General features: G+C 42.3%; 1 protein-coding gene across 2 annotated transcripts in view; it reads left to right on the forward strand.

Annotated features, from left to right (window-relative positions):
* Positions 1-24,090, forward strand: part of CTNNA1 (catenin alpha 1) — a 97,118-nt gene that overhangs the window by 19,389 nt on the left and 53,639 nt on the right. The window contains exons 4-7 of one of the 2 annotated variants that reach the window (XM_015876000.2): positions 1,729-1,895; positions 2,626-2,745; positions 4,804-5,070; positions 7,685-7,888. In XM_015876000.2, the coding sequence (XP_015731486.1) occupies positions 1,729-1,895; positions 2,626-2,745; positions 4,804-5,070; positions 7,685-7,888 (758 nt within the window). Of the gene's footprint in view, positions 1-1,728; positions 1,896-2,625; positions 2,746-4,803; positions 5,071-7,684; positions 7,889-23,054; positions 23,176-24,090 lie in introns of those variants that run through there. The other variant, XM_085519296.1, reaches the window with a different exon arrangement.

Consider the following 24,090-nt stretch of genomic DNA (forward strand, 5'->3'; position numbering starts at 1 on the left):
AGTAAGAAATTGGTGAAAACAATTGCTTTCTTTAGAGAGAAAGGTGGGGGGAGGAAGAAAGGGGGAATTTTACATATAAAAGAGGGAGCTCATGACAAATGTATCTTAAATCCTGAGGTTCTTCATAGATATATTTTTTTCTCCTTGTGGTAAAATGAATTTCACTATTATTTGTCTCTTCTAGAATAAATAGTCATGTCAGCTACATAATTTCGTAATCTCATGGCTCGTCGTTTTCTAGCACTGGAGGAATATTGTCCTTCACCCGTGTGAAAAACTATGGCTCTTAATGCTTGTTAAAATAATGAGTCACAGCCCTCAAAAAGTTGGGTAGGAGATAGTTGTAGATTGATGCTTATAGCTGGTCTGTACTTGCACAGCAGGTTTGTCATATGTCACAGTGCTGAAGTAGTGCATTTTTTATCTTAAAATGTTGTATGCCATTCTTGGAAGTAGTATTTAAGATGATGGAAGGATGTTGCACAGGAGGGAGCATCTGAACAGAACGGAGTGTCTGTGTGTGGTTGCTCGGACAGGCTGGTGGCTGTGCTGGAAACACTTCAGGGCAAGGGTGACATGGTTATCTTCATGTTCTGTGCTTGTGGGTGATGTTTGAGTGGTTAAAGTGGGTGATGCCCCTGATTGGGGCCCATGGGAGCAGGTCATGGTGCAGCATTGCCATGGGATTCAGATGCAGATCCATCCCAGCGCTGTTTGGGGACACTGGGAAGCTCTCCCTTCTGAAGCATCATTTGAAGTTCTTTTCTCATCTGTGAGAAATGTGCTGTTTGTGTTCTGGCACTTGGCTGGCTGGACATTTCTCAAACAGGTTTGGGAAGCCTCTGGCATGGCCGTCAGCCACTGAGCAGTTAGTGTGCCTTCCTGGTCAGCTCTGATTGCCCACAGATCTTTGACCTTGAGCACCCAGTGTTTTCTAAACTATATCCTAGCTGTTCTCTAAATGTTTCCAAAATGCAAGGAGATCAAAGAGCAATAACGTGCACTCCAAACCTGGTTGCTGTGCAGGAATTGAGCTGGCAGGAGCAAAATGCTGCCCTTGGGAAAAAAAATAAAAGGCTGTTTTTATTCCTCTGAATATATGCAGGAATTACTCTTACGGCTTCTGGATGAATTTTTCTAGCTGTTTAAAGCAGCTTTTGCTTTCATAGTTATCCTATTGCACCGTTACTCTCTGAAATCCACATTCTCTCCTGCAGCAGATGCAGCCCCACAGGCAATGAAATGCTGGAGTGTGTCAGGAAGCAGAGCCTTGCCCTGCGTGCAGACTGCGGCACAGCCGGCCAGGTCCTGGCTCCCAGTTGTTTACAGCCCCACGAGCTGTGGCACTTCTCTCTGTGCTCACAGGGTGTTCTGCTGCCTTCTGCTTGAAAGCAGAGCTTCCACTTAATGAAAGCGCTGCTGTCTGTGGAATAACCATACACTGCAGAGCTGCCTGTAACAGCAGTGCCACTTGAATTCGCCTCTCCAGAGGACCGTGGTGTACCAAAGCACCTGCATAGTTTGAAAGACAGACCATGTGTGATTCCCTAACCCTTCCTCCCTCCTGCCCCACTCCCTCAGTTCTGTGATGACCATGCTTGGAGGCAGCAGAAATGCTGGCTGTATTTAGGCAAATGCTTTTTGTTGTCACAGCCCAGGCTGTCTCTCCCAGGAATGCTTACACCCTGAGATGCTGTGACAGCAATGTGGGGCCTTCTTCTCTTGCAGGTGACCTGATGAAAAGTGCCTCGGGGGAGTTTGCTGATGACCCCTGCTCCTCGGTGAAGCGCGGCAACATGGTGCGAGCGGCGCGTGCCCTGCTCTCTGCAGTGACTCGGCTGCTGATTCTGGCAGACATGGCAGATGTCTACAAGCTGTTGGTTCAACTGAAAGTAGTAAGTGCAGGCCTGAGCTGTTCCTGGCGTGCCACGCTGAGCCTGGAGCTCTCACTCGCAGTGGCTTGCCTCTGGAGCACTGAGGGTTGGGGGACTCAAAGGGAAAGAGTGCAACCGATGATCCTAACAACAACCAGCAGACACTGTCAGTAGCTTTTGATGCTGTGTTGCACTTCATTCTCAACTTTTAGAGTTGAGACTAATGCGCCATAGCCTGTGAACTGCAGAAAATTTGATAATCAAATCTTTTAATCATGAAGAAATAATTTGGTTTCCTCATTGACTTCTACTTTCCTGTAGCTAGCAGATGTGACTAGCTATTAGTAGAAAAAAATAGCTTTGGTGGATTAAGTAAAACTGAATGTGATTTAAAAAGTTTATATGTATTTGCAAGTAGGAGGTGGGTGGTTTGTGTGGAGGTTGAGATGCAGTGAGGCTTAATACTGGTGTGACTCATCTGGGGTCTGAGGTTCTGTCCTTGGCAGCCACAGCTCCACTGGGACTCTGGCCTCTTCCAGTTATGCATTCTTGGCCGTCTCTGGTAGCTAATGACTATGAAAGAGTAGCCAAGCTTGAGGTATAGTTAGCCCTGACATGGCTCTCTCACAAAAAGAAAACACAAAAGGAAGGACAAGAAAATCACTTTGTCTGCTTTGAAACATAATCTAAACAGTTTCGTAAACTGTGATTTATTTGGGAAAAAATATGTGAATATGTCATCTTCTTTTAGGTGGAAGAAGGTATCTTGAAATTAAGGAATGCCGGCACCGAGCAGGATCTGGGTATCCAATACAAAGCCCTCAAACCAGAAGTGGACAAACTTAACATAATGGCAGCCAAAAGACAGCAGGTACCGTGATGGCAGTTCTTACTTGTGAATGCTGTTTCTCTTGTTCAAAATAAGAAGGTAAGGCAGCCTTGCTGCTCTGAGAGGCTGCCCATTGATCCTACTAATTTTTTTACTTTTTGTTTGTTTGTTTTGGAATACTTTGTCTTGCACTCGGTGACGTTTAGGAAACAGAATGGCACTTGCCTGGTAAGCAGAAAATCTGCCCAGCTGTAAAACACCGCTTCTGACTGAAGTTTCCATGCTAGCATTTGTTTATGTTAATGCTTTAGTACCTTTGTGAAATGCTGCTTCTATAGAATTGCACTGGTGCATGTCAAAACATCCTGTTTTAAAGCAGTGCAGTTATGGGTAAGGAAAGAGGACTGGGACATGGCTTAATGCTTGGTGCTTTCACCACAAGACCACGCTGTCTTTGTGGCTCACACCGATGTACTGTCATGGCTAGGGGTAGAATTACGACTCTTCAAGGCAGTGATGCACCACACCAAGGCTACTCTTAAAGTGCCCATTTGGTTTTACTGTCCTGTCCTTCGTGTATGTTCTGTATTTGCATAGCTAGCGCCAAACCTCAATTGCATGTAGAATTTGCTTTTGTACAACATGACTGTTGTGACTCATTCCTATGTAAGGTAAGTCTTAAGAGGAAGGTGTAGGCAGTCTCAGTTATCTGAAACAGCGTAGTTTTTGTAGACTGTATTTTTTGTTCTGCTGATCTATACAAACCCAAACTGTTTATGCACCTCTCACGCTGCTTGTTTTCTTGCATGGATTTATCTTTGAAAATAAACTAGGAACAGTTTAAATGGATTGCTGGTTGGTTATGTATCTAGAATCTGATTGCAGTAAATGGGAATGGGGTTGTGATGGCAATACAATAAATGTCCTTAAACTGCTTTGTGATGGATTGTTTTACACTATGAGAAGTGGTTGTGTTAAATCTGTAAATCTGAAAGCCTGCTTGGAGTGCCCTCGCTGCTTAGTGTGTGTCTTACAGAGGTCGTGTATTACTCATTCATTTTGAAGAGTCTGTCAGATTATTTATTTTTTTCTGTTGGTAAAGCAGCCCACTTCTTCATTTTCATCACCTCTCTGTAAGGCTTAAGAGGTAACTTTAAAGTGTTTGTGCTGCTAATAATTGCATTGCTTCTTCCTTTTTATAAACAGTGCTGCTTGTGCAGGACTCAGAAGCTCTCTCCATTCATAGTAGTTAGATTCCAAAGCGGAGATGATGGTGCTTTAAAGAATCACAGCAATGAGTATTTGTGAAAGGACCTATGGGCTCACTCAGCCTTCAATTAGTAATAATTATGGTCGTTGGATTAATTTGCTCCGTTTGGAGATGAATAAGAAGTTGAGTGATATTCTTGTTCTTGTAAATGAAGTATGTGAGTCTCGTGAGGGAAGTGAGCTCCATCCTGTAGGTGAGATTAAAGGAAACGTACTGGTTTTGAGTATACGGGTTAAATTTAAGATCTGACTTCTTAGATGCAAAATTCATGGCGTGGTTCCTGTGGTTGAACTGCACCATGCAGAATAACCATATGAATTTCTCACACAATCTCTCTGTGCTCGTTGCACAAATTCATTTGATTAATTACTTCTGAAAGAGAGCCAGAAGACTAATGTCAGTGATTGTCAGAGATTACCTCTCTTTTTTCTTCCTCTAGTTAAATGATGCTTGTCACTTATCTCTTGGCATCTTAAAGCACATATGGAAAAGTGAGGTCACAGCTTCTGAGTTCTCCTGATGTAGCGGTATTGTCTGCTTTCAGAGTGCTGGTCCTTTACTGTGGCAAGGAGCAAACACGTCTTGGATTTTGAAATGTGGAGCTGTGAATTGCCCTGTAATACTACTTTTATTTGAGTTTTTATGGAGCTGTTGTGTTCTGAGATTGGTTGAGCTATTAATAACAGGAATATGGGGAAAGCTCAAGGTTGAATTAGATTTGAACATGCCGGGCAAAGAATCCACCTGTCTCTTGAAGATGCAGGAAGACAGTATATGGATTATGTGTGGGGACTGTTTTCAATTGCTTCTTTCTTTAATTTTCCTAATAGGAATTGAAAGATGTGGGTCACCGTGATCAGATGGCGGCAGCCAGAGGAATCCTGCAGAAGAATGTTCCTATTCTCTATACTGCATCTCAGGCCTGTCTGCAGCACCCTGATGTGGCTGCGTACAAAGCTAACCGGGATTTGATCTACAAACAGCTTCAGCAAGCAGTCACGGGCATCTCAAACGCAGCTCAAGCAACTGCATCAGATGATGCTGCCCAGCAGCAGGGTGGAGGTGGAGAGCTGGCTTATGCTCTGAACAATTTTGATGTAAGTTCTGAACCTGTACATAAAAAGTGGCAACTCCAAGTATTGTGTTTACTTACGTGATTTACAAGCAACACCTTTTGTTTGTTACCTGGTAAAACTGTTTTCACCTGAAATACTGCAAGTCCCAGGTGAAACAGGCTTTTATTTTTTTGAAAATCGGCTTTTTCAAAACTAGGATTGGTAAAATATAGAAGGGAGATATGCAGTTCTCAGTGATTGAAGGCTGTCAAGTTAAACTAGATCAAAAATAGCTGTTAGCCTCCTGCTACAGTAGATATAAGCCCTTGGTTTATTTGAAATTGATTATTTTATAATATATTTATGTAATTTACTCTTGTTGGTGACAGAAATGACTTATTAAAAGTGAATAATGTGTTTGGAGTTACCCAAAACTACCTATTGAGAAGAACATAGAGTGGGAAGTTTAATGTGTTATCTAGTTGGGAATGAAGTCAGTTCAAACCAATGTGTAGTACTGATCTGTCATTTTCTTTATCTTATGCTCCATAAGTTACCGAGCGTAGCCATGCACTTTTACTTTCCATCTGAAGCCAGTATTTTGTGTCTATTGCTGATCCGGTCTGAGAATTTTAACCACCTTGGAAATAACTTCCCTCTAAAACTTTTTTTGGTATCACAAGGCTGTCAGTCACAAAATTCTTAGTACTTCTTTTTTGCCAAATATTGTTCACCTTTTCCTCTTCTGCTCTTGCCACCCCTGCTCCTCTGTTACTTTCTTCCATATTTCTTAACTTCTTTTAACATCTCCCTAAAGGATAAAATCCTATTTGAGGTTTTCCCTGTGCTGAATATGAAGCCTTTCCCTGTCATCTCTTGGGTTACAAGAGGACATGGTGGTTATCTTGATCTTTGTGACAGATTTCAGTTTTAAATCTATCTCAAATTCTGTCAGTTGTACATTCAGCTACATATGTCTGAAGAACGTGCATTGGGTTAACACCCAAAGGATCACAGGTTCGATCAGATCTGTAGGATGGGAAGGCAGTTTTAGTACCAGCACAGGATGCTGAGGACCGGCTCTGGTATGTAGAACTGAAAAACATGTCAGTTCCAATTTGTATATTGGCTACTCTTGCTCAGACCATTTAATATGATTTGTGCTGTGCGCTCATATTTTACTATGAGCTCTCTAATATATGGCCATAGACTTATTGAGTGTTGCAGCTTGCATTGAGCTTCTGAACTTTTAGTTTCACACAGCGTGTGACTCACTAACAGCAGCAGGGCTTGTTCAGCAGGCCAGCCTGAATGGGCATTGTGTGCAATGGCTTTGTCTGCTCAGCCTCGCCAACAGAGACAGACAAAACAAATGTGCCCAGGTTCTCTGCAGATGTTATCCCTGCACTTCATTTCCTGTTAACGCGTGAGTGTTATTGTGCTTTTGTAATAGAGGTTTTGCACGTCCCTCCCAAGTGCTTCAGCGTTTCTGCCATGATGGTAAAATATTAAATGACTACCAGAAGATAACAAGATAGCGATTATCTCGTTTATTGGTGCAGTTTTGGGGTTGTAGCATACTACCACTGTATGACCTGAATGGCCAAAGTTTTCAGGACAAATGGGAATATTTAGAACAACGTGAGCTGTGTCTAAACCTGCTGTGAATTCTGTGGTTACTCAGCTGGGAGACTAATTGTGCTGACATTAATGTTGAAATTAGCTGGCATACAAACCGACTGTAGAAAACTCCTATTGCAAAAAGCTTTGGGGCTTCTTTCATGATGAATTAGTAACATCTTTCCATCCTGCCCCTTAACTGGGAGAAAACCTATGCAAACCCTAAACAAATCAGTAAACCTTGAAATGGTCGTACTGTTTTCCTTGAGCTGCAGAACCTGTTTAAATAAGCCACCTGGAAGTCATCACAAGGTGGTGTGTGCTACACTGCTTCTTCCTGGTGAACTCTGGATGATGATGTTGGCCCCTTGGAAAGGAGATACATCAGTATTGCTTATTTAGCCTTAGGTCTCTCAATACGAGCTGTGCTTACTAATAGTCCTTCAGAATGAAGCTGTAACAAACTTCTGCCATGAAGAAATCAATTTGTATGCTACTGCTCTCATTTGTGTCATTTTACATGAATTTGAAAATGCTGTTGTATTTACCTGTATAATTGCATACTAGTCAAGGAAGGAGGTCTTGATAAACTAGGACATTGCAGTACTATATATAGGGCTAATTTTGGACATTTGTTTTTCTTGTTGGTTTTTTTTTGCTCATGATGAGGTAATTATATCTGACAAGTTTAAATAGTGAAGGCATGTCCGGATTGACATGTAGTTAAGAAGAGTTCTGTGCTTTGAACTTTATTAGTGCTGGCACATTTGATTTTTGCCATTCATATAATGAGACTTCTTGTGGCTGAGTTGGGTTTAGCTGTCAAAGCAGCGCAAGAAATGACTAGCAACCTAATGTGCTGGGGAACCTGTTAGCAATTTTACTAAACTACTCAAGAAAATCACTCTCGATGCCAAAATTTTGTTTGCTTTTTATGCCTGATCGGGGAGTTGCTGTAAACGTTTGTCTTTTTGATGACCCGCAGTAACTTACTGCTCAGTCTGACTGCTAACTTCTGAAACCTTTATCTTACCAGAAACAAATCATTGTGGATCCATCGACCTTCAGTGAGGAACGTTTTAGGCCTTCCCTGGAAGAGCGCCTGGAGAGCATCATTAGTGGAGCAGCCCTGATGGCTGATTCATCCTGCACACGTGATGACCGACGGGAACGTATAGTTGCAGAGTGTAATGCGGTGCGACAGGCCTTGCAGGATCTTCTTTCAGAATACATGGGGAATGTGAGTATCTTCTGTTCTGTTTGTTTATTTAGTTTCTGTGTTGTTTTTTTTTAACTCCATGTGATTATCCAAAAGGGGTTTGAAAGCTGCTCTACTCTGTCCTCACATAGGACTGGAACGTTAACCAGGAGTCCTGAAAGGTTCGTTAGAAGGCCAGTCTGGAGGTTGATTTGAGTGCATTTAAACCGTCTGTGATACTTACCTTAAGATTGATCTCTGCTCTTCAGAAATGGTTATCATAGCATTGACCCTTCAGAACTGTTTTTGGTTATAACTCTTACATTGATTTGTATAAAAATCCTGTGGAATTAGGCTGCCTTCCCCACCATATCAGTTTGAATAAGGTAACTTGGCCTATGGAAAAAGTAGAACGTCTCCACTTTCTTTATGCTTCAAAATTTTGCATGTGTGAACTTGTTAGCTAAAGTCAGAGATTTTTCAGAATCAAGTTAATTTGCTGTTGCTACTCCATCTAATCAGAAAAGATGTGCAAAGATAAAACTGAATACTGAGTAAGAAATTGTGGGAACGGGTTGGTAGAAGTGTTGGACTGAGCATCTAGCATTTGTACATTACACTGCATGTAAGCACTCAGGGTTTGAAGCCTGAGTGTGTTTCTACAGTTGGAAAAAGTGTTATGTCATGAAGATGAGCTGCTAAGTTTGAAGCCGTCATGATATAATATCAGATGCTGCCTCTTTCTTGGCTCAAAAGATTTTAATCTGAATAGCTTTAGCAGTGTTCAGTGCTTGGGATATCAGAAGATTTAAACAACGTGAAGTCTCTAAACTTAAATACTCTTAAAAGAGAATTGGTTCCAGGTGAAAAGCTGTGGAAATTGCAGCAGTGAAGTGGCTTGTAGTGTCACGGCAAGTAAAATTGGCTGAAGAAATCATGATGGGCTGAGGTGAAGCCTGATTTACTATTGGGATAAAACATAGTTCAAAGATATTTTCTTTTGATGGTAGAATTCATTGAGCAGCAGAGCTGCAGTTGTGTGTTACCTTTGAATCTGCTGTTTCTTGGTGAAAGATACGTCAGCATGAGGTAATGGAGCTCTGAATCCTGCATGTGTGAGTGAGGGTGTTTGGAGAGCAGAGGTACAGAAAGAGTTCCTGTCTACCAGTGGAAGACAAGAGCAAAGTAACTGAACAAAACTAAAAGACAAGTCCTGTATAGCTGGCAGGCTGAACTAGGTACTTCATGTTGTCCGTCTTAATTGCTTGTGAAAGTAACTTGTGCTCAGCATTGACATTATATGGAGCTTGAGACTGCAGCAGGGATGCCAACCGCTGTGTTGTGCCATTTAAAATGCCTTTTGGAGCAGAGTGTTTTATTAGTACATGATGCATCTGGAGCAATCCGTCAATCAAATGCGCTGCTGGATTGGATGCAGGCCTGTGAGCACAACAGAATGAAGCATCCTCAAAATGCAAATGAAAAGTATGGAGGAGGTAATGCTTAGTCTTGTGCACAAAAGGTTCAGTGCATCTCTCTCATTGATAGTTGGTCAATACCTATGTAAGATTCTGGAGCTTTGACTTCCTTGGGCCCAGAAGCCTATCTGGCTCCTCTGGCTGTGTACTGCTGTCTCTGATATGCAAGTTAAAGTAATCATGCCGAGATGGAAAGAATGTATTCCCTATGTTATCTCTTTTAACACATTGTGAAATTAGTGGAGCATACTGAATTTTTTCAAAGTCACTGCTATATTATGATTGTAGACAGTGAAGTTGGGAAAATGAGATTAGAAATTCAGTGAAATGGAGTGGAAAAAGCAATAGATAAATTATGGTGAAAATGTGGGATGATGTGTAAAAATCCATACTGAGGGCAGGAAGAAATCCGAATGATGGAGCTGAAGAATGAATAGTAGCTGGGGACCTAAACAGTGAAAAAGCCATGGCTCATCTACAGAGAGAGTAGGGATGTGCTGCTTACGGCCACAGCAGAGGAAGTGTCATAGTGTGCACATTGGAGGTACCCACAGCACCGTGCCCAGCCATCTCCTGTTGTGCTTTTCTCTGATCTTCCTTTGAAGACGGGGGTGAATCAGGAATTAAATCTGTTAATTGCACTGTGCTTGCAGTGCTTCGTAAATCTTGTTTGAGAGGTAGAATAGGAACTATTTATTGGCCAAGTGTAAAAATTCAAAGGCAAGATTGAATGAGGAATATGCTGAAAGGGCTGAAGCACAGGAATGTCTTCAGGCAGATTCCCTTTTAGTTTTAATGCCTTCTGTTTTAGTGGCTTCTTCTAGCTTCTGGGTTTTCTTTTAGATCTTTGGTAATAAAAAGGCTTTTTCCGTAGGTAGTTTATAACTCAGAGTTTAGTGTTTTTGGACCCTTGGTTCAGCTGTCTCCTTGGGCCTGTCCCCAAGGGTTCTGTAAGTCTGCAAGCATTGCTGGCTGTGTTATGATGTGCGGCAGAAGCTTCTGTTTAAATACAATTTTCAGTAATAAAGAAACTGAATCACAGAAGCCCTTGACCCCTGCATTTGCTGGCATGGTGATGAAACCTGTGATTACATCATTAAAAGAAGGGCAAGAGTTGCTTGTTCAGTAGTTCATTATAAAAGTTATATATTCTTTACTTGGATTGGTGTGATTTTATTTCCTTTTCCATCTGACTGTTTTCAAAACAGAGGAATAACCCAAACTGGTCCAACTAAATTTACATCAAGGCCAGTCTCCTGTCCTGACAGCAGTCAATAGCAGATGCCTACAAGAAAGATGACAGTAACAAGGGAGGTATGTAGTTTTCCTTGCCCAAAATAGCTCCCAGATAGCAGCAGTCTGTAGCTCAAATGGTTCCAGAGCTAGCATTGCTGGCTGTGTTTAATAGCTCTTGATGGACCTTCCTCCAATGAATCTGTCTTGTTTTTCTGAACCGTTATAAACTTTCAGCATCCATAAGCTGGAGAACTCCTTGATAAAGAAAATGTTTTTGCATTAAGAAACATCCTTTTGTTTGAAGCAAATGAATTTTTTCATTTCAGAGCTGGCAGCTCTTCCCCCCTCACCCTTCTCTGTGCCACATAGTTCAGAGCTGTGCCATCTTCTCTTTGCCGGAATGAAGTGTCCTACTTTCATTAGTTGCTTGCCAAGATGAAGACTTTTGACACCAGCTCTCTGCTTGGGCTGTCCTCATTACTAACCAGCGTGGTGCAGGAGAATGGGATTTGAAGAGGGAATGAGGACTTGATGCCCTTCCTCAGCCATTTTGCAGAACTTTCATCAGCTGGTTATAGTGAATCCTGGATGCTGGGTGCTGCTGCACAGTTGGTGTCTCTTTGCTGAGTCATTCAGAGGTTCTGAGAGAAGAACTGCAGTGTGGCAGTGATCAGGAGTGAAAACGTTAGTGTAGGTGCATTTCTCAGCCTCCTGCTGAGGCTGGTCTGGGTTTTCAGTTCTCTTTAAGATTTGGAGACCAGAACTGCGCCTGGTCCATTTGGTCTGTTGGAGACTCTGACATGCTGTTGATTTGTAGAGTCATAAGCACTCTAGGACAGTGTTGTAGTGGCTTTGGTTTTGTTTCTGTTTCTTAGTCATGTGTTAATAATGTCTGATATTTGATTTGCTTTTGATAGCTGCTGAACGCTGAGTTGATAACGTGATGAAACTGCTACGTGAAAATGTAGCTTCTGAGTCATAGGGACTGTCTGCTTTTGTGAATGTAAAGTCAGATGGTCTTGTGCATCACTTAATACCTCTTGTCTCTTGAACTTCATCTGCAGTTTTATTAGCTGATATCTTGATTTATATCCTAAAAATGCCAACTCTTCATCCCTTAATTGTAGCATTCAATTTTTCAGTGATTTTTTTTTTCTCCTTCATCTTCCATTTTCCCCTAAGGAGGACTGACTTCCATTATGGCTTCGGCTTATTTCAGCCTCATGACTCTAATAGGAAATACTTTCCCTTTTAAACTAGCACTGCGGTTCCCTCCTGGATTCAAATAGCAAACATGAATATCTGAGTGTGATTTTACTTTTTTTTCTTTTCTTTTTTTTAAACTTTGAGTAAGCTTTGTTCTTATTGCTGGTGCTGAGTGGCACAGCGAAAATCAGAAGGCTGAAGAAAATTCATTATTGATTCTGACTAGCGCTGTAAAAGCAGAATAGTCCAAGGTCTTGGATGGGAGTTCAACTGCCTCGAATGCAATAAATTACCCACCTTTAGTCATAGCTGAACTTGTAATATAAATAATCGATGGCAAGAGTCAGATCTTTGTGTGATGTTGCATTTAGGCATTCATGGTGTGTATTTTATTAATTAAATGGGAAAAATGTTCAAAGCATGGCTGAGCTTAGTTGGATGCTGATACCAGTCTTTGAGAGAGGGGGACAGAACAAAGCACCTACTTGAATATTGTTCAAGATCAGTGTTTCACCAATGAAGAAGATACTAAAAAAGCTAGGATTTAGGATTCAGGAGGGGCACAACCGACATTTTTTATTGTATCTTGTTATAGCTTCATCATTTTATGTAGGTGGATGTTGACTGACTCTGGTTTACCCCTCTAAGAAAATACACGAAGCTGAATATTTCTGGACAGTACCACCAGTTTATCCTTTGCACTGGAAGGATGGTATGATACCCTCCCTAATGCAGAGAGCAGATACAATGCTTGTTTCTGCTTTTCTGTACCCTACAGGTTGACTCCCTTAAATTTATAGCCTTGGCTTTCATTGCAAGTTATATTATCTAGAGTAGTTGAAGTGAATTCATTAAAAAAGAACAGGGAGCTAATTAGAGCTGAAATATTTCAGCACCTTTAAGAAGCAGGTACACAGAATGGAGATGTAGCAATATCCAGAAGCATCCACAGACTCAGCTGTGACACTGTGCTCTGTGCTGGAGCTCTCCTTGGGCATTATTAGTTTAGAGCATGGACAGCTTGACTTCATTTAGTGACTGTGCTAAATATGAGAGATGAAGGAGGTCATGGCTTTTGAGGTTGGGGTTTCACAGGTTAGAATGGAGAGTGCAGGCTGTCAGCTGGAAGCTGAGCCAGAAGCTTTCAGTCTGAGCTGTTTGACTACTAAGCTGAACTTGCAAAAGATACCAATCTGCTGTACTTGGCTGGTTGATGTGGAAGACTGAAAATAAGGGCTTCCTTCAGCCTCTGATGGTGGATTTTCTTGTTTGGCCGTGTTGAATGCGGGCTGTTGGGTTTCTTTCCATGAACACTGAGCCATTAGACAGTAGTGATTGGAGGTGTCCAGAAATGTACAGAGAAGTCTCGTTTTTGAAGCATATTCTGTACCCCACCAGTTTCTCATACTTCTAACTACCCTTTCAGATGCACACAAGTAACAGACTTGTGCTTGCATAAACTTTGTCAGAAGCTCTGGTTTGGCTAGAGTGGAATGTGAACCCAGAGCCCCATTGTGTACAACATGCTCTTGTACAATAAAATCCCTTGTTACTACATTTGGAAACAATAAATCGTGTTACATAAAGTAGTTTGACAGGTCCTATTTCAATGGGAATTTTAATGCTTTCATATTATCATTCTGACTGTGTCCTTGGCTGTCTGGATTGCATTAGAGGTGCTTGGCAGCAAATGGAGAAAAACCATTTGGGGCCAGCTTCAGAGCAGGCATTCCAAGCACAGATTATTTCAGCTGATTTTTTCCAGTTTCCATGTTCTGCTTGGCCTGAAGAACCATAGCAGGGTGTGATGGTGGGGACAGAGGAGGGGGTGTTGTATTTCTTTAATAATAGATTTCCAACTGTTGCAAAGCACATCTTGGAGGTAAGCGAAGCAGCTGAACTGCAGACTCTGTGCTGCCTGGGGTGCTGTGGCTCTCTGGATACCTGATGTAGATGTCACTCTTCTGCTTTCAGACTTGGTGGTCCCATGTCTTGCTAAATGCTTCCTTTGGACTTTGTTTCCGTGGTTAGTGTGCTCAGGGCAATGTGCTGCTTGTTCTCCTGATCGTCATTCCACTGGTTTGCTTTTCTTTCCTAAAGCTTCTTTAAACATCTCTGATGCTTGAAAGTGAATGAGCAAGAGATACCTAGCTCGTATCTTCAGGAAGTTTGGGGAGAAGTGATTTTGTCTTTGGAACTGCTGCTGAAGGGTATTTCTACCACTGACATGTGAGACTTTAGAACGGAGATGCTTTTATTGTGAATTTGCCTATTAATAATACCGGCAGTTTGTATTCCAATTAAGGATCCATATTCAGAAAGGAATACATGTGAATTTGCACGTGACTGTTAAACTTACATCAGTCTACTCATGTATTTGGAAGGATTTTGCACAGCCCTTTTAATGAAAGCAGCTGTATCAGTGGAGATGTGTATGTGAATGAAGATGGCAGACTGATCCATATTTATGATAGATGCTGATAAAAAATTCTGCCTTGAGATAATCTACCCTTTCTTTTTAATATTGTTTCTGTCAGTTCAAGATGGTTGAGTGCTGAAGTGATGGACACGGCTTGAAAGCCTCTGGATTTTCCTTTCACGGACTCTGTTGTTGAGCAGAGCTGCGTGCTGTTCTCTGGGCACTAATTTCCATAGACGTTATCAGATTGACAACAATGCTACTTAAAGAAGATAGAGAAATTTCTGAAGCGATATTGTTTTTAAGTTGGAAATGCTTCCAGGGCGGTGTAAAGTAAATTGGTGAGCATGATGAGCCTGGTGAGAATTTCAGGTGGTGCTCATCAGCTCGTTGTTTCTGAGCCCCAAAAAGAAGCTTCCAGGTTGCTTCCCTTTGTCCTGCTTTGGGACTCGGCACAGACTGTGCTTTCAGAGGATGTTCTGGGAGCTCTTCTGATGTGGCAATATTGGGCCTATTAAAAGAAAAGGAAGAATTTACGAGTTGGAAATGCTTTTTTAGGCCCAAGGCAGCCTTTGTACTGAGCAGTGAAAACGAGTTTCTTAAAGAAGAGTACGGTTGTCATAATTACCTTCAGGGAGATACTCCCTTACGGGAGCTCAGCAAAGCTCAAGCGGCACCTGAGGCCCAGTTCTAGAATGGGTTCAGCAGCCTGCTGGTATCATTGCTCCCCTCCGTGTACTGTGTGCAGCCTCTGCTATGAGACATCTGGTGCCAAACAAGCAGCAAAACCTTTTAAAGTGGAATATTTTGACAGCATTTGGGATTTAGCTGGAATTGCTTTGCATAGCTGCAATCCACTTGCAATCCTCACATGCCTTTCAGTGTTTTTATTCTAGATCCTTAGCACGCATTAAAATAAAGGCTGCTGCCCTTCAGGAGGAGCAGAATTCTGCTGAAGGAGAACTGAAGGCAGGTAAATGGGAGAGCTGAGTCGTGGGGGTACCTTGTGTGGTTGTGATGGATGTGTCCTACCTGTTGTCCTGCCCCAGCCCTCACCTGTCCTGTCAGACGTGCTATCTCCAATGTTAACTAGTCTAATATTTTATAATATTGTACAACACAGAATCTTCTTAATTTGATTATTCTGATGGCCTTGAAGATGGGTGGCAAGAAGGCTTGAAATAAGAGGCGTCTGCATGTTTGTGATGTGGCACTCAGCAGCGTTTCGCTTCTGTTGAACTGTAGGACATTTTATATAAATGTGTATGATTTCTAATTCAAAGTTTTGTTTTTAGACCACTTCAGAATTCTACTGCTTAGTATAAAAATATTTGAACTTTCTCTATGTCAGATAATATATTTAGTCAGTTTATTCAGTGCTACTTGAGTACTCTCTCAAAATCAGAGAGAACAGATAGAGCAGAGCATGTAAGATTGTGCAGTGACTGCTGATCTGTGGATAAACAGCCTCGTAGCCTCCAGCAGGATCATGCTCTCAGTGTGCAGAAGTATTACACACACAACTGGGCTTTTTAATTCCCCTCTTGTTGGATGAAAGGGACAATGGAATTATTGCAAAGCTGGAATACTGTATTTTGTGCATTGGAACCAAATGCTTGTGTCTCAGGTCCTTGATTTTCCTTTCTTTTCCTTGATCTGAATAAAACTCTGCATTAAGTTCTGTCTTTCTAAATGATGAGATTCAGAAGGTAACAAAGCAAGAAAAGAGGACAGTTGCTGTGTGCACACATGGTGCTCTATTGTCTGCTGTCCGGTGGAGCTGGATAATGAGTTGAGCTCTCTTTCCTTCTTTTCCTCTCATCTCTTTACTTTCTTACAGACAGCTACGTAAGCAGAACGGGTCTTCACTGGAGCTTCTGTTCTAGGTGTAGCATTTAACATCTAGACCACGCTCTTGGCTTAGCGTGTCTTATCCTGTTCAAACAAGCTGATGTTCTGTAATGCTCATAATGTCTCCTGGAGCTTTACAGCTACTTTGTCCCGGAAAGTCAACTGAATCAATACAGAATAATTAGCATTTGTGGCTTATCCAAGTAGTGGCAGCCCTCTTGAATGTAAATAGAGGCAGAAGAGTGACTTAATCCTCCTCTAGTGTGAGGAAAGGATGAGGGTTAAGCTGTATCTTGAAATAGAGGAGAAAAATTCATCTTGCCTTTGGTTTGCCCAGGGACGTGTTGCTGCAGCAGGAGGGACAGGAGTTAGAGGCAAATGGGAAGAGGAGCAGCAGAGGAGGGACAACTTGCATGTGCCAAGGGTTCAAACCCTTCTGCTCAACTCTGGTTATTCACTCAGAAAGTCAAGCAGTCAGGGTTATCGTTGCTGAATTGCTAGTCTGAAAGGGTGGTTTCTTCAGCATAGCAGTAGCAAAACTGTGGGCTTCCAGGCCAAGAACTGTCTTGCAGAGGTGTACTAAAAGGCGTATTTTTCTCATTGCCAATTGGAAATAAAACCAGCAGGCGTTTCCCTAGGGGTCAAGCCATAAGGGGCAAAACAGGACGTCTGCAGCATGTGTGGTGGTCAGTGCCATCCACCGAGCTCATTTTCACAAGTAGCTTTGCCTTTAATGGACTGAGTGTGTTTTTCTTTATCCTCTGTGTTTCAGGCTGAGCTTAAATGTTGCGTGATGTGCAGCCATTTGTGGATTATTGACTCATCCTGCATATATGTTAACCTTTGACTGTCAAGAAAAATGCTTTTGCCATTCATAGGGTGCTCTGCTGCTTCCATATGTGGACAGAAAATATAAAATAGCTTCTCAGCTCCAACTCTTTTCTGTATGCCTGAGGTGCTGTCATCTGTGTTGTACTGAATATGCTAACGTGAATTGACATTATCAGTTACTTTATAAAACCTGTGGAAAGAGCTTGAAAAATGAAACCTGATAGTACTTAGACAAATAAAAAGGTTTCTGAAAGCAGAAGGTTCTCTTCTGTGTCTCTGACTCTGTATGTGTGAAGTCTCAAGAGCTCAGCATCTCTGGAGCAAAGGAAGCTCAGGAGACGTGGGGGTGTGCAGTGCAGTCATTTGGAGAGCTGAGCTACGGCTCCTGTGGATGCAGACAAGTTCGTCTTTGCTGTCTGCAGACTGGCTTATTAGTTCAGGCAGGAAAGGTGTTCCAGCAACAGGCAGGTGTCCCTGGAGGGACTTTCTTTGTCCTTTCTGCTTTTTGCTTGCTCTAGATTTTCATTCGCGCTTACCTTTCATCTGCAAGGCTTCTGTAGAATGCATTTTGGTCTCCTATTTAGAAGACGGGCTCCTTGAAAAATAAAATAGATGTTCTCTCTGTTACCTTTGTGCTAAATGGATAGAATTTTGGGCTATGATTTCCACCTACAAGTGGGGCAGGAACCTTCTTTTAATGCCAAATTTAAGATTTTACAATGCAGAGAAGCTGGACATAGAGGAGGCATAGAGGAGACAAGGCATTTGATATCTTAATGTGCAAAACTTGGAATAATTCTGGCTAATACGTGTTAAATACATTGATATGATCTTGACCCAGGACTTGTGGGCACATTCACAGTCCTCTGTCTAATGGCAGGGGGTCATGACAGGTAGTTTTCTTCTCAGAGCTTCCCAGCAGTGAGTGTCAGTGATGGTCCAAGCCTTAATATCTGTGTTTCCTTGGTAGTTTTCAACCTTACTGTGCATTGCTTCCAAGGGTATGTTAATTTCATTTAAAATTAGTAGGGGTCACTATGTGCTACCGGACCCCAGCCATTGCCTCTGCTGCTGTGGTGGCTTCTGTGTCTGGTTTGAATTCCCTCATTTATTTCTGTTTTTTCAGGGTTTGCTGGTGTGCCTTCTCCACTGTATTAAATCATGTAGGGAGAAAGTTCTTGAGCCTCTGGCCAGACCCGCAGTGCTTCTGTTCCTCTGGTAACCTTAAGGCTTATTTGCTCATCCCCACAGCAACTATGAACCTTCACTTTGAGGACAACTTTAGAAGAATTGTCATTATTGAGTCATTTCAGGGGAAGAAGGTGACAGGAGAGCTCTGATGTCAAGTAAAAAATAAGGCTGCAGCTCTATCATTTGATACTGTTCCCCTTAAATGCCAAATAGTGAATTTCCTTAGAGGCAGAATGAGTTTTTGGGCACTTCTCCAGGAGTCAAGGAATCCCAATTCTAGAGGTCAGCGGACTGAAAAAAGCCAAGAAAATGAGAAGTTAATGCGGAAATAACTGCAACGAGGTTTAGGTTGGGAAGAGGAAAGTCAAAAGCATTGCTGTCCTGTGCCTGAGCAGCTGACCCTTCTGGAGCTAATGGCTTGTGAGTTGGTCCTATTTCTTCTTCTGGGATACTTTAAATCAGGTCTGTAATTAAGATTTGTGAAGACCTTGCCTTCCTTCAAGTGGATGCTCTTGTGCTGAGTTGTAAGAGCCAGTCCAAGGCAATGGTAGTAATGAAGCAGTCGGTCTTTGTGTCCTGGTACTCCTGCATGCTGAAATCTCCTCTAAACTTTTATCTCCAGTCCATTCTGTGGAGCTGTGAGAACATCTCCTACCGTTATTAGGGAACACGTTGCCTTCCCTGCTCCCCAGAACTAAGGGTACTTTCAGATGGAGTTTAGGAAACCTTTCTGAGAGGGCAAGGCAGGCAGCCTGTATTGCCTCAGAGTGTTCCTGGTGTCACTTCTAGGAGGTGGATTAATTTTTTTAATGCACTTTATAGCCTTCCTCTATGGCTTTTGGTTATATGCACTGCTTCAGAAGTGGGTAATGCCTAAAGGAAAGCAGCTGTTTCATGCCAGGCTGTAGTGAACTGTATATTCCTTTAGAGCTTTTTCCTTGGAGTAAAAGGGGATTTAACCAACTAGTTTTTCAGATCATTATCTGCATTATCCCTGTTTTCCTGCACCAGATTGTACAGTTGTATACAAGATTTCTGTTTGTTTTGAATAGTTGCTTCTTTATCATCTATCTCACGCTAATTTAAATCGTCTGTCTAGTGGCTTCTTTGCAAGTAGTAATTGATAAAATAAACATGTGAGGTATCTTTGCATCCCATGTTTCTCTGTTTTGCTTCCTGCCCTTTTTCTGAGCTCCTCCTTAGATGATACCACAGTTCTGCTCCGCCTCAGCCTGCTGCCTTTCCTAACTGGTTTATTTCCTTTGACATCCGCTTTCTTTTGAAGAAGGGCAGCCACTTTGTATGTGTCAGCCTAGTGCTGGAATTTTAAATACTTTAATGCATTCTCATTATCTGCAAGGGTGGCTGTCTAATTAGTTAGCTTAGTAAATAATGGCTTGATAGTGTCTCTGGAAAGTTATGCATGCCGCAGTTTTAATGCCTTTCTAATCCTGGCCAGTTTCTTGGTGAGTCACTTGCATTAGGTGAGAGGAGGAGATAGAAGTAAGGGTAAGCTGGCTTTCTTGAACTCAAACCAGTATCATCAACCCGTGGTCAGTGAGGTTGTTCTCACTTCCAGCAATTTTGTCTTCTGTGGAGGAAAGTGAAGTTATTGAGCTCTGTGTGTGGGAGGGAGAGGAGATGCTAGGCTGCAGTGTGTTGGTGCTGGGAAGGCTGGAGGTGCTTGTTAGCTGGTCCCTCCGCAGTTAGTCAGCTTCTGATGCTATTTCCAGGGATTTTAATGCCTTTTGCTTCCTGTCGAAGGCAACTTCAGATTTAGTATTTCACTGCTATATTGCAGGGTAGATCTGCTGAAGCCTTTTCTACAGGAAATACTTAAAAATCTGTCACAAAATAAAGCTATTTCTATTTCTAATAATGAATAAAGGTTACATTAATTCTAGCTTTGAATGTCTTATGACTTTATGGGCAGGATTGTTTCATTATCTGTTTCTCTGAGCTGTCTTGCCAGGAGTTAGGTGGCTTTATTCCCAGATTTATAATGCATTCTCTTCCTCTTGGAAAGGGCATATGCTGTCTTGGCTCACTCTTTTTAATTTGAGTCTTGCAGGGGTCTGTGTTGTTCCAATTTTAGTTGTTCTATTTCTAAAGCCTTTCACATGCATGTAAAGTATGATAAAAACTGAAATATTTCACGGCTTTTACAATGACTTTGGGTGTAAGCTTCAGACTGCTTTTCATCTTCCTGGATATGTCTATTAGGAAAAACTTGAGATTTTCTTTAGTTTATGTTACTAATTAACATAAAAATGAAAGGTTTAGCCTGTAAGAAGAGACTGTGGTAGCAGCTCACTTGCCAGCCCCAGCAGCTGTCGTGTATCTCCCATAGAAGCGTTATCCATCGGGTTTGATACTCAAGGCATTCTCCCATCCATCCTTCCACGCTGGTCTAAGCAGTGATGTGGTGAGATGAATTTACCAACGATTTGTTGCAGAGATACGGAGCCTGTATGTACTTAACTGTGAAACCCAGGCTGCTAACTTCTTTAGATATAAGTCTCAACAGAAAGCTGGTAGCTCCATTAGCTGGTAGAGCTCTTTCACAAACGTTTCATACCAGTTTAATTTCTCCTCTTTCCCAGGCCAGACATTTCTCTTCCATCCATCTCCTCCCCAAGTTCACTGGTGAAAATAATAGTAAAAAAAATTACTTGGAGCCGTCTCAATATCATTTATTCCCTCGAGAAATAAATGTATCGGTAGCACTGCACAGTAATTTTAAAGCTTTGATTTCACCTTTGCTTGTAAGAGCACTTCCTCAGTTACTCTCTCCTGTGAAGGTATTTGAATGAAACTGGTAGTTACCCATGCAGCTGGAGGACAGGCAGGGTTTGTATGTATGTGTGTATGTATACAGGTTAGTTATTTACTAACTGGATTCCTGCAGGAGCTGGGAGTGAAACTTCCCACTCCATGTGAAGTGACAGGTTGCTGATGGTGTCCCGTGCTCCCAGCATTGCCCTCGAGTGGCAGCTCTGGATTGAGGTGAGTCTCGTGGCATTACAGATGGAATTCATGAAGGTTTTGGTCTGCTGCTGTTAAAGCTAAAAGATGTGAAATCTGGAAGCTGAGTGACTTGTGAGTTCTCCCTCCTCAGATGAGGAAGTAAAGATTTTTGGAGTATTTTGTGTTAATGAAAAGCCTACAAATATGTCACTAATTTGAATTGTGTTTCAAAGTCAGAGGAATGTTCTTGATAAAAGATAATGAATGGTAAAACAGGCCTTTCCCGACGTATCTCATTAATTTCTTTTAACTTGTCAAAGCAGGAATCAGTCTGTGTAATGTCCTTACTAGAAGCTGTTTCAATAATCACAAAAGTCCTATTTTCTGCTCAGAATGCTTTTTTGAGTCAGATCACAGAAACCTATTGTTGCCCTTTATCACATTGTGCCTTGTCTGTGGGCAACCTTTGTCGACTGTGTGATCTTGTTACCAAGTCCTAATTCTTTCAGTAGTTTAAAATATGTCTTGCATAAGCGAGTGTAGGAAACTACATACAAATAACTCGGAAAAAAGAAATGTACTTTAATGGTTCATCCACTGAAAGCCTTGTGTAGCAACTCAGGCACACTTGGCCTGCAGCTGGAAATAGGTAGAAAGCTCAGAAAAATGTGGTTGTGAAGTAGGCAGGGAATTTTACAGCCGCTGGTTAGAGTGATGTGGTAGGGCTGAATCTGAGAAAGATAACAATAAATGATTACTTAACACATTAGAGGAGAATGGTACCGCAGTATCTCTGTGCGGATTCCAGTCTGGGGAGGCCTGAGCCCTTCTTGGATGTGACCTGCTGCGTTTCTGCCCTATGCAGCAGAACTTCCCTGTTAGTGACTTCTGAGATTTAACTTGTGATAGTTAAACATGATTCCCAGTGAGTGCCCCTGGGGCACTGCTTGTGTGTACTTGTATCACGTGGGCTTACTTTGTCATACTTTGTCATATTGCAGTTATATACTTTGTGTACGTAATTTTTGAGGCTTGAGTGATTGGGTTGTTCTGTTACATACATAAACTCATCTATTGTGCATGTCTTCCTCGTGTTTCACTGGGCTACCAGCTGATGTCTGGTGGTCAGGAAACACGGACCCGTGCTGTGGTCTGGTGGTTACAGTGCAGACTGCAGTCAGTGGCATTATAGTAAGCAGAAGAAATGGGCTACAGTGTACTTCAGTTTGCATAAACAACTGAAACTGTGCTTTGCTGATGATCACTTACTAATTTTCCTGATGAATATTACAGTTTTTTTGAATGAATGGACAGGAATATTGGGTGTTTGAAAGTTCCTCTTCTGATGATGCAGCTTTACTTGGGCTTATTCAAATGATGGAGTGCCCACTGAGAAGAGGAAAGCAGTCAGCAATCTAATAGCAGTGGTTCATCTGAATGTGGTATAAAACTTCTTCATGTGTCTCTGGACACTCTCATTGGCACGCTTTGTCAAATTAATTGTTGGCCACGGACAGTTGTAGATATGAAGGGGTAATATCCCTGAAATTTATCTGTGTGGAGCACTGGAGTAGTTCTGTGCTTTGTCAGCGCTTTCATTTGTCTCCGGTGTTTTATGGCGTGCTGTCAGACAGCTGTTAGTCATGGAGGATCCCGATGTCTTGGTGCTGTGTCACGGTGAGGCACCGAGCAGCTCCAGCAGGGTGGGAACCCCTCTGATCCACAGCTGGCTCTGCTGTTCTTCTATGGGAGCCGAGCTCTGAATTCAGTCCTTCAGTGCTTCTCCCATTTGGAGCTTGAAGAAAAGTTCCAGATCTTCCAAGTTCCGGATTTGTCAACAAATACCTACATTGCCAATGGATCTGAAACTTGGAGTAGGAGAAGCATTGGCAGCTTGTTTGGCAGTGTTTGAAGGTATGTCAATTGCGTGGTCTGTACATATCTGGGATGCCTTATTCCTGATTTCTCTGCTGTGGACTGTGTGGGTGCTGAGTTATTTTAGCTGTCGGCAGCAGGTGTCCCTCAGCCGGAGGGATGACGAATTGTAGCTGGTCTAAAGCAGAGAGCTGCTCTCCGCTTACGGGCTGACAGCAACACCTGGCAGAAGTTCAGAGCACGCAGGATGCTGAGCACACTGCTTCGTGGTGCAGGTGAGGAAGGACAAACATCACATCCATGGAGAGCTGGCAGCTGCTGCAGGCTGGTAACTTGTTGAAGCCGCATCATTTTTGTTTTGCTCGGGACTGTGATGTTGTGTTAGCAATTTTGGCAGGTACAGTATATAAAATACTGTGTATTTTTGTCCTGTAGTGCAACCTAATCAAATGCCTAATCTTAACCTTTGTGTTTCTGGTTTCTTAGCAATGGATGCTGATTGCAGGAAAAAAGCATTTCTCATGGAGTTAGTGCTCCCTTACCTCCAGGTCACACAGGCGCCATGGTGCTGATGGATGAGCTGAACTGGTTGTCTGTAGAGAAGAGATCATTCTCTATATTATATGCTAGAAGTCATATTATATTATATGCTAGAAGAGATTTTCTCTTCCTGCCTATCTTCGTACCTGTTGAGTTCCTGAGGGCCCCACAGACATGCCATTGATACCCACATAGCTCACAGTTATTGTTAAAAGCTGCCAAAGTGGCAACCTGTGCTCTGTCTCGTCCCAGTTGGTTCCATCTTCAGGCCTATCTGGGAAGATTGAGAAGGAATTCCACGTCTTTGCTGAAGCATCTTTTTCTATCCTGAGGACAATACAGATGGAGCTTTCTGTGCCCTGTGTATGAGCTGCATAGTTAGGCACCAGGCCTTTGCCCATGTCCCCATGCTGAGCTGCCTGCTTGCTGGGTGACCCTCTCAGGTTTGGTGGGCTCTGTGTGCACAGAGCTGGGGCTGCCAGCAGTGCTGCTGGAGATGCACTCACCAGTTAGGAATGCACTGGTGTTTTCCTGGTGTGAGCCATTGTGTGGTTTTTTTTAGTGTCGGAGGCTCATTTGTAGTCTGTGTCCTTATCCCTTTCCCCATATACTTGCTGTTACAGATTGTATCATTATCAGCTGTGGTATGG

Source organism: Coturnix japonica, chromosome 18 (genome assembly GCF_054131305.1).
Source record: "Coturnix japonica strain WE chromosome 18, WE-NBRP24, whole genome shotgun sequence".
Classification (NCBI taxonomy): domain Eukaryota; kingdom Metazoa; phylum Chordata; class Aves; order Galliformes; family Phasianidae; genus Coturnix; species Coturnix japonica.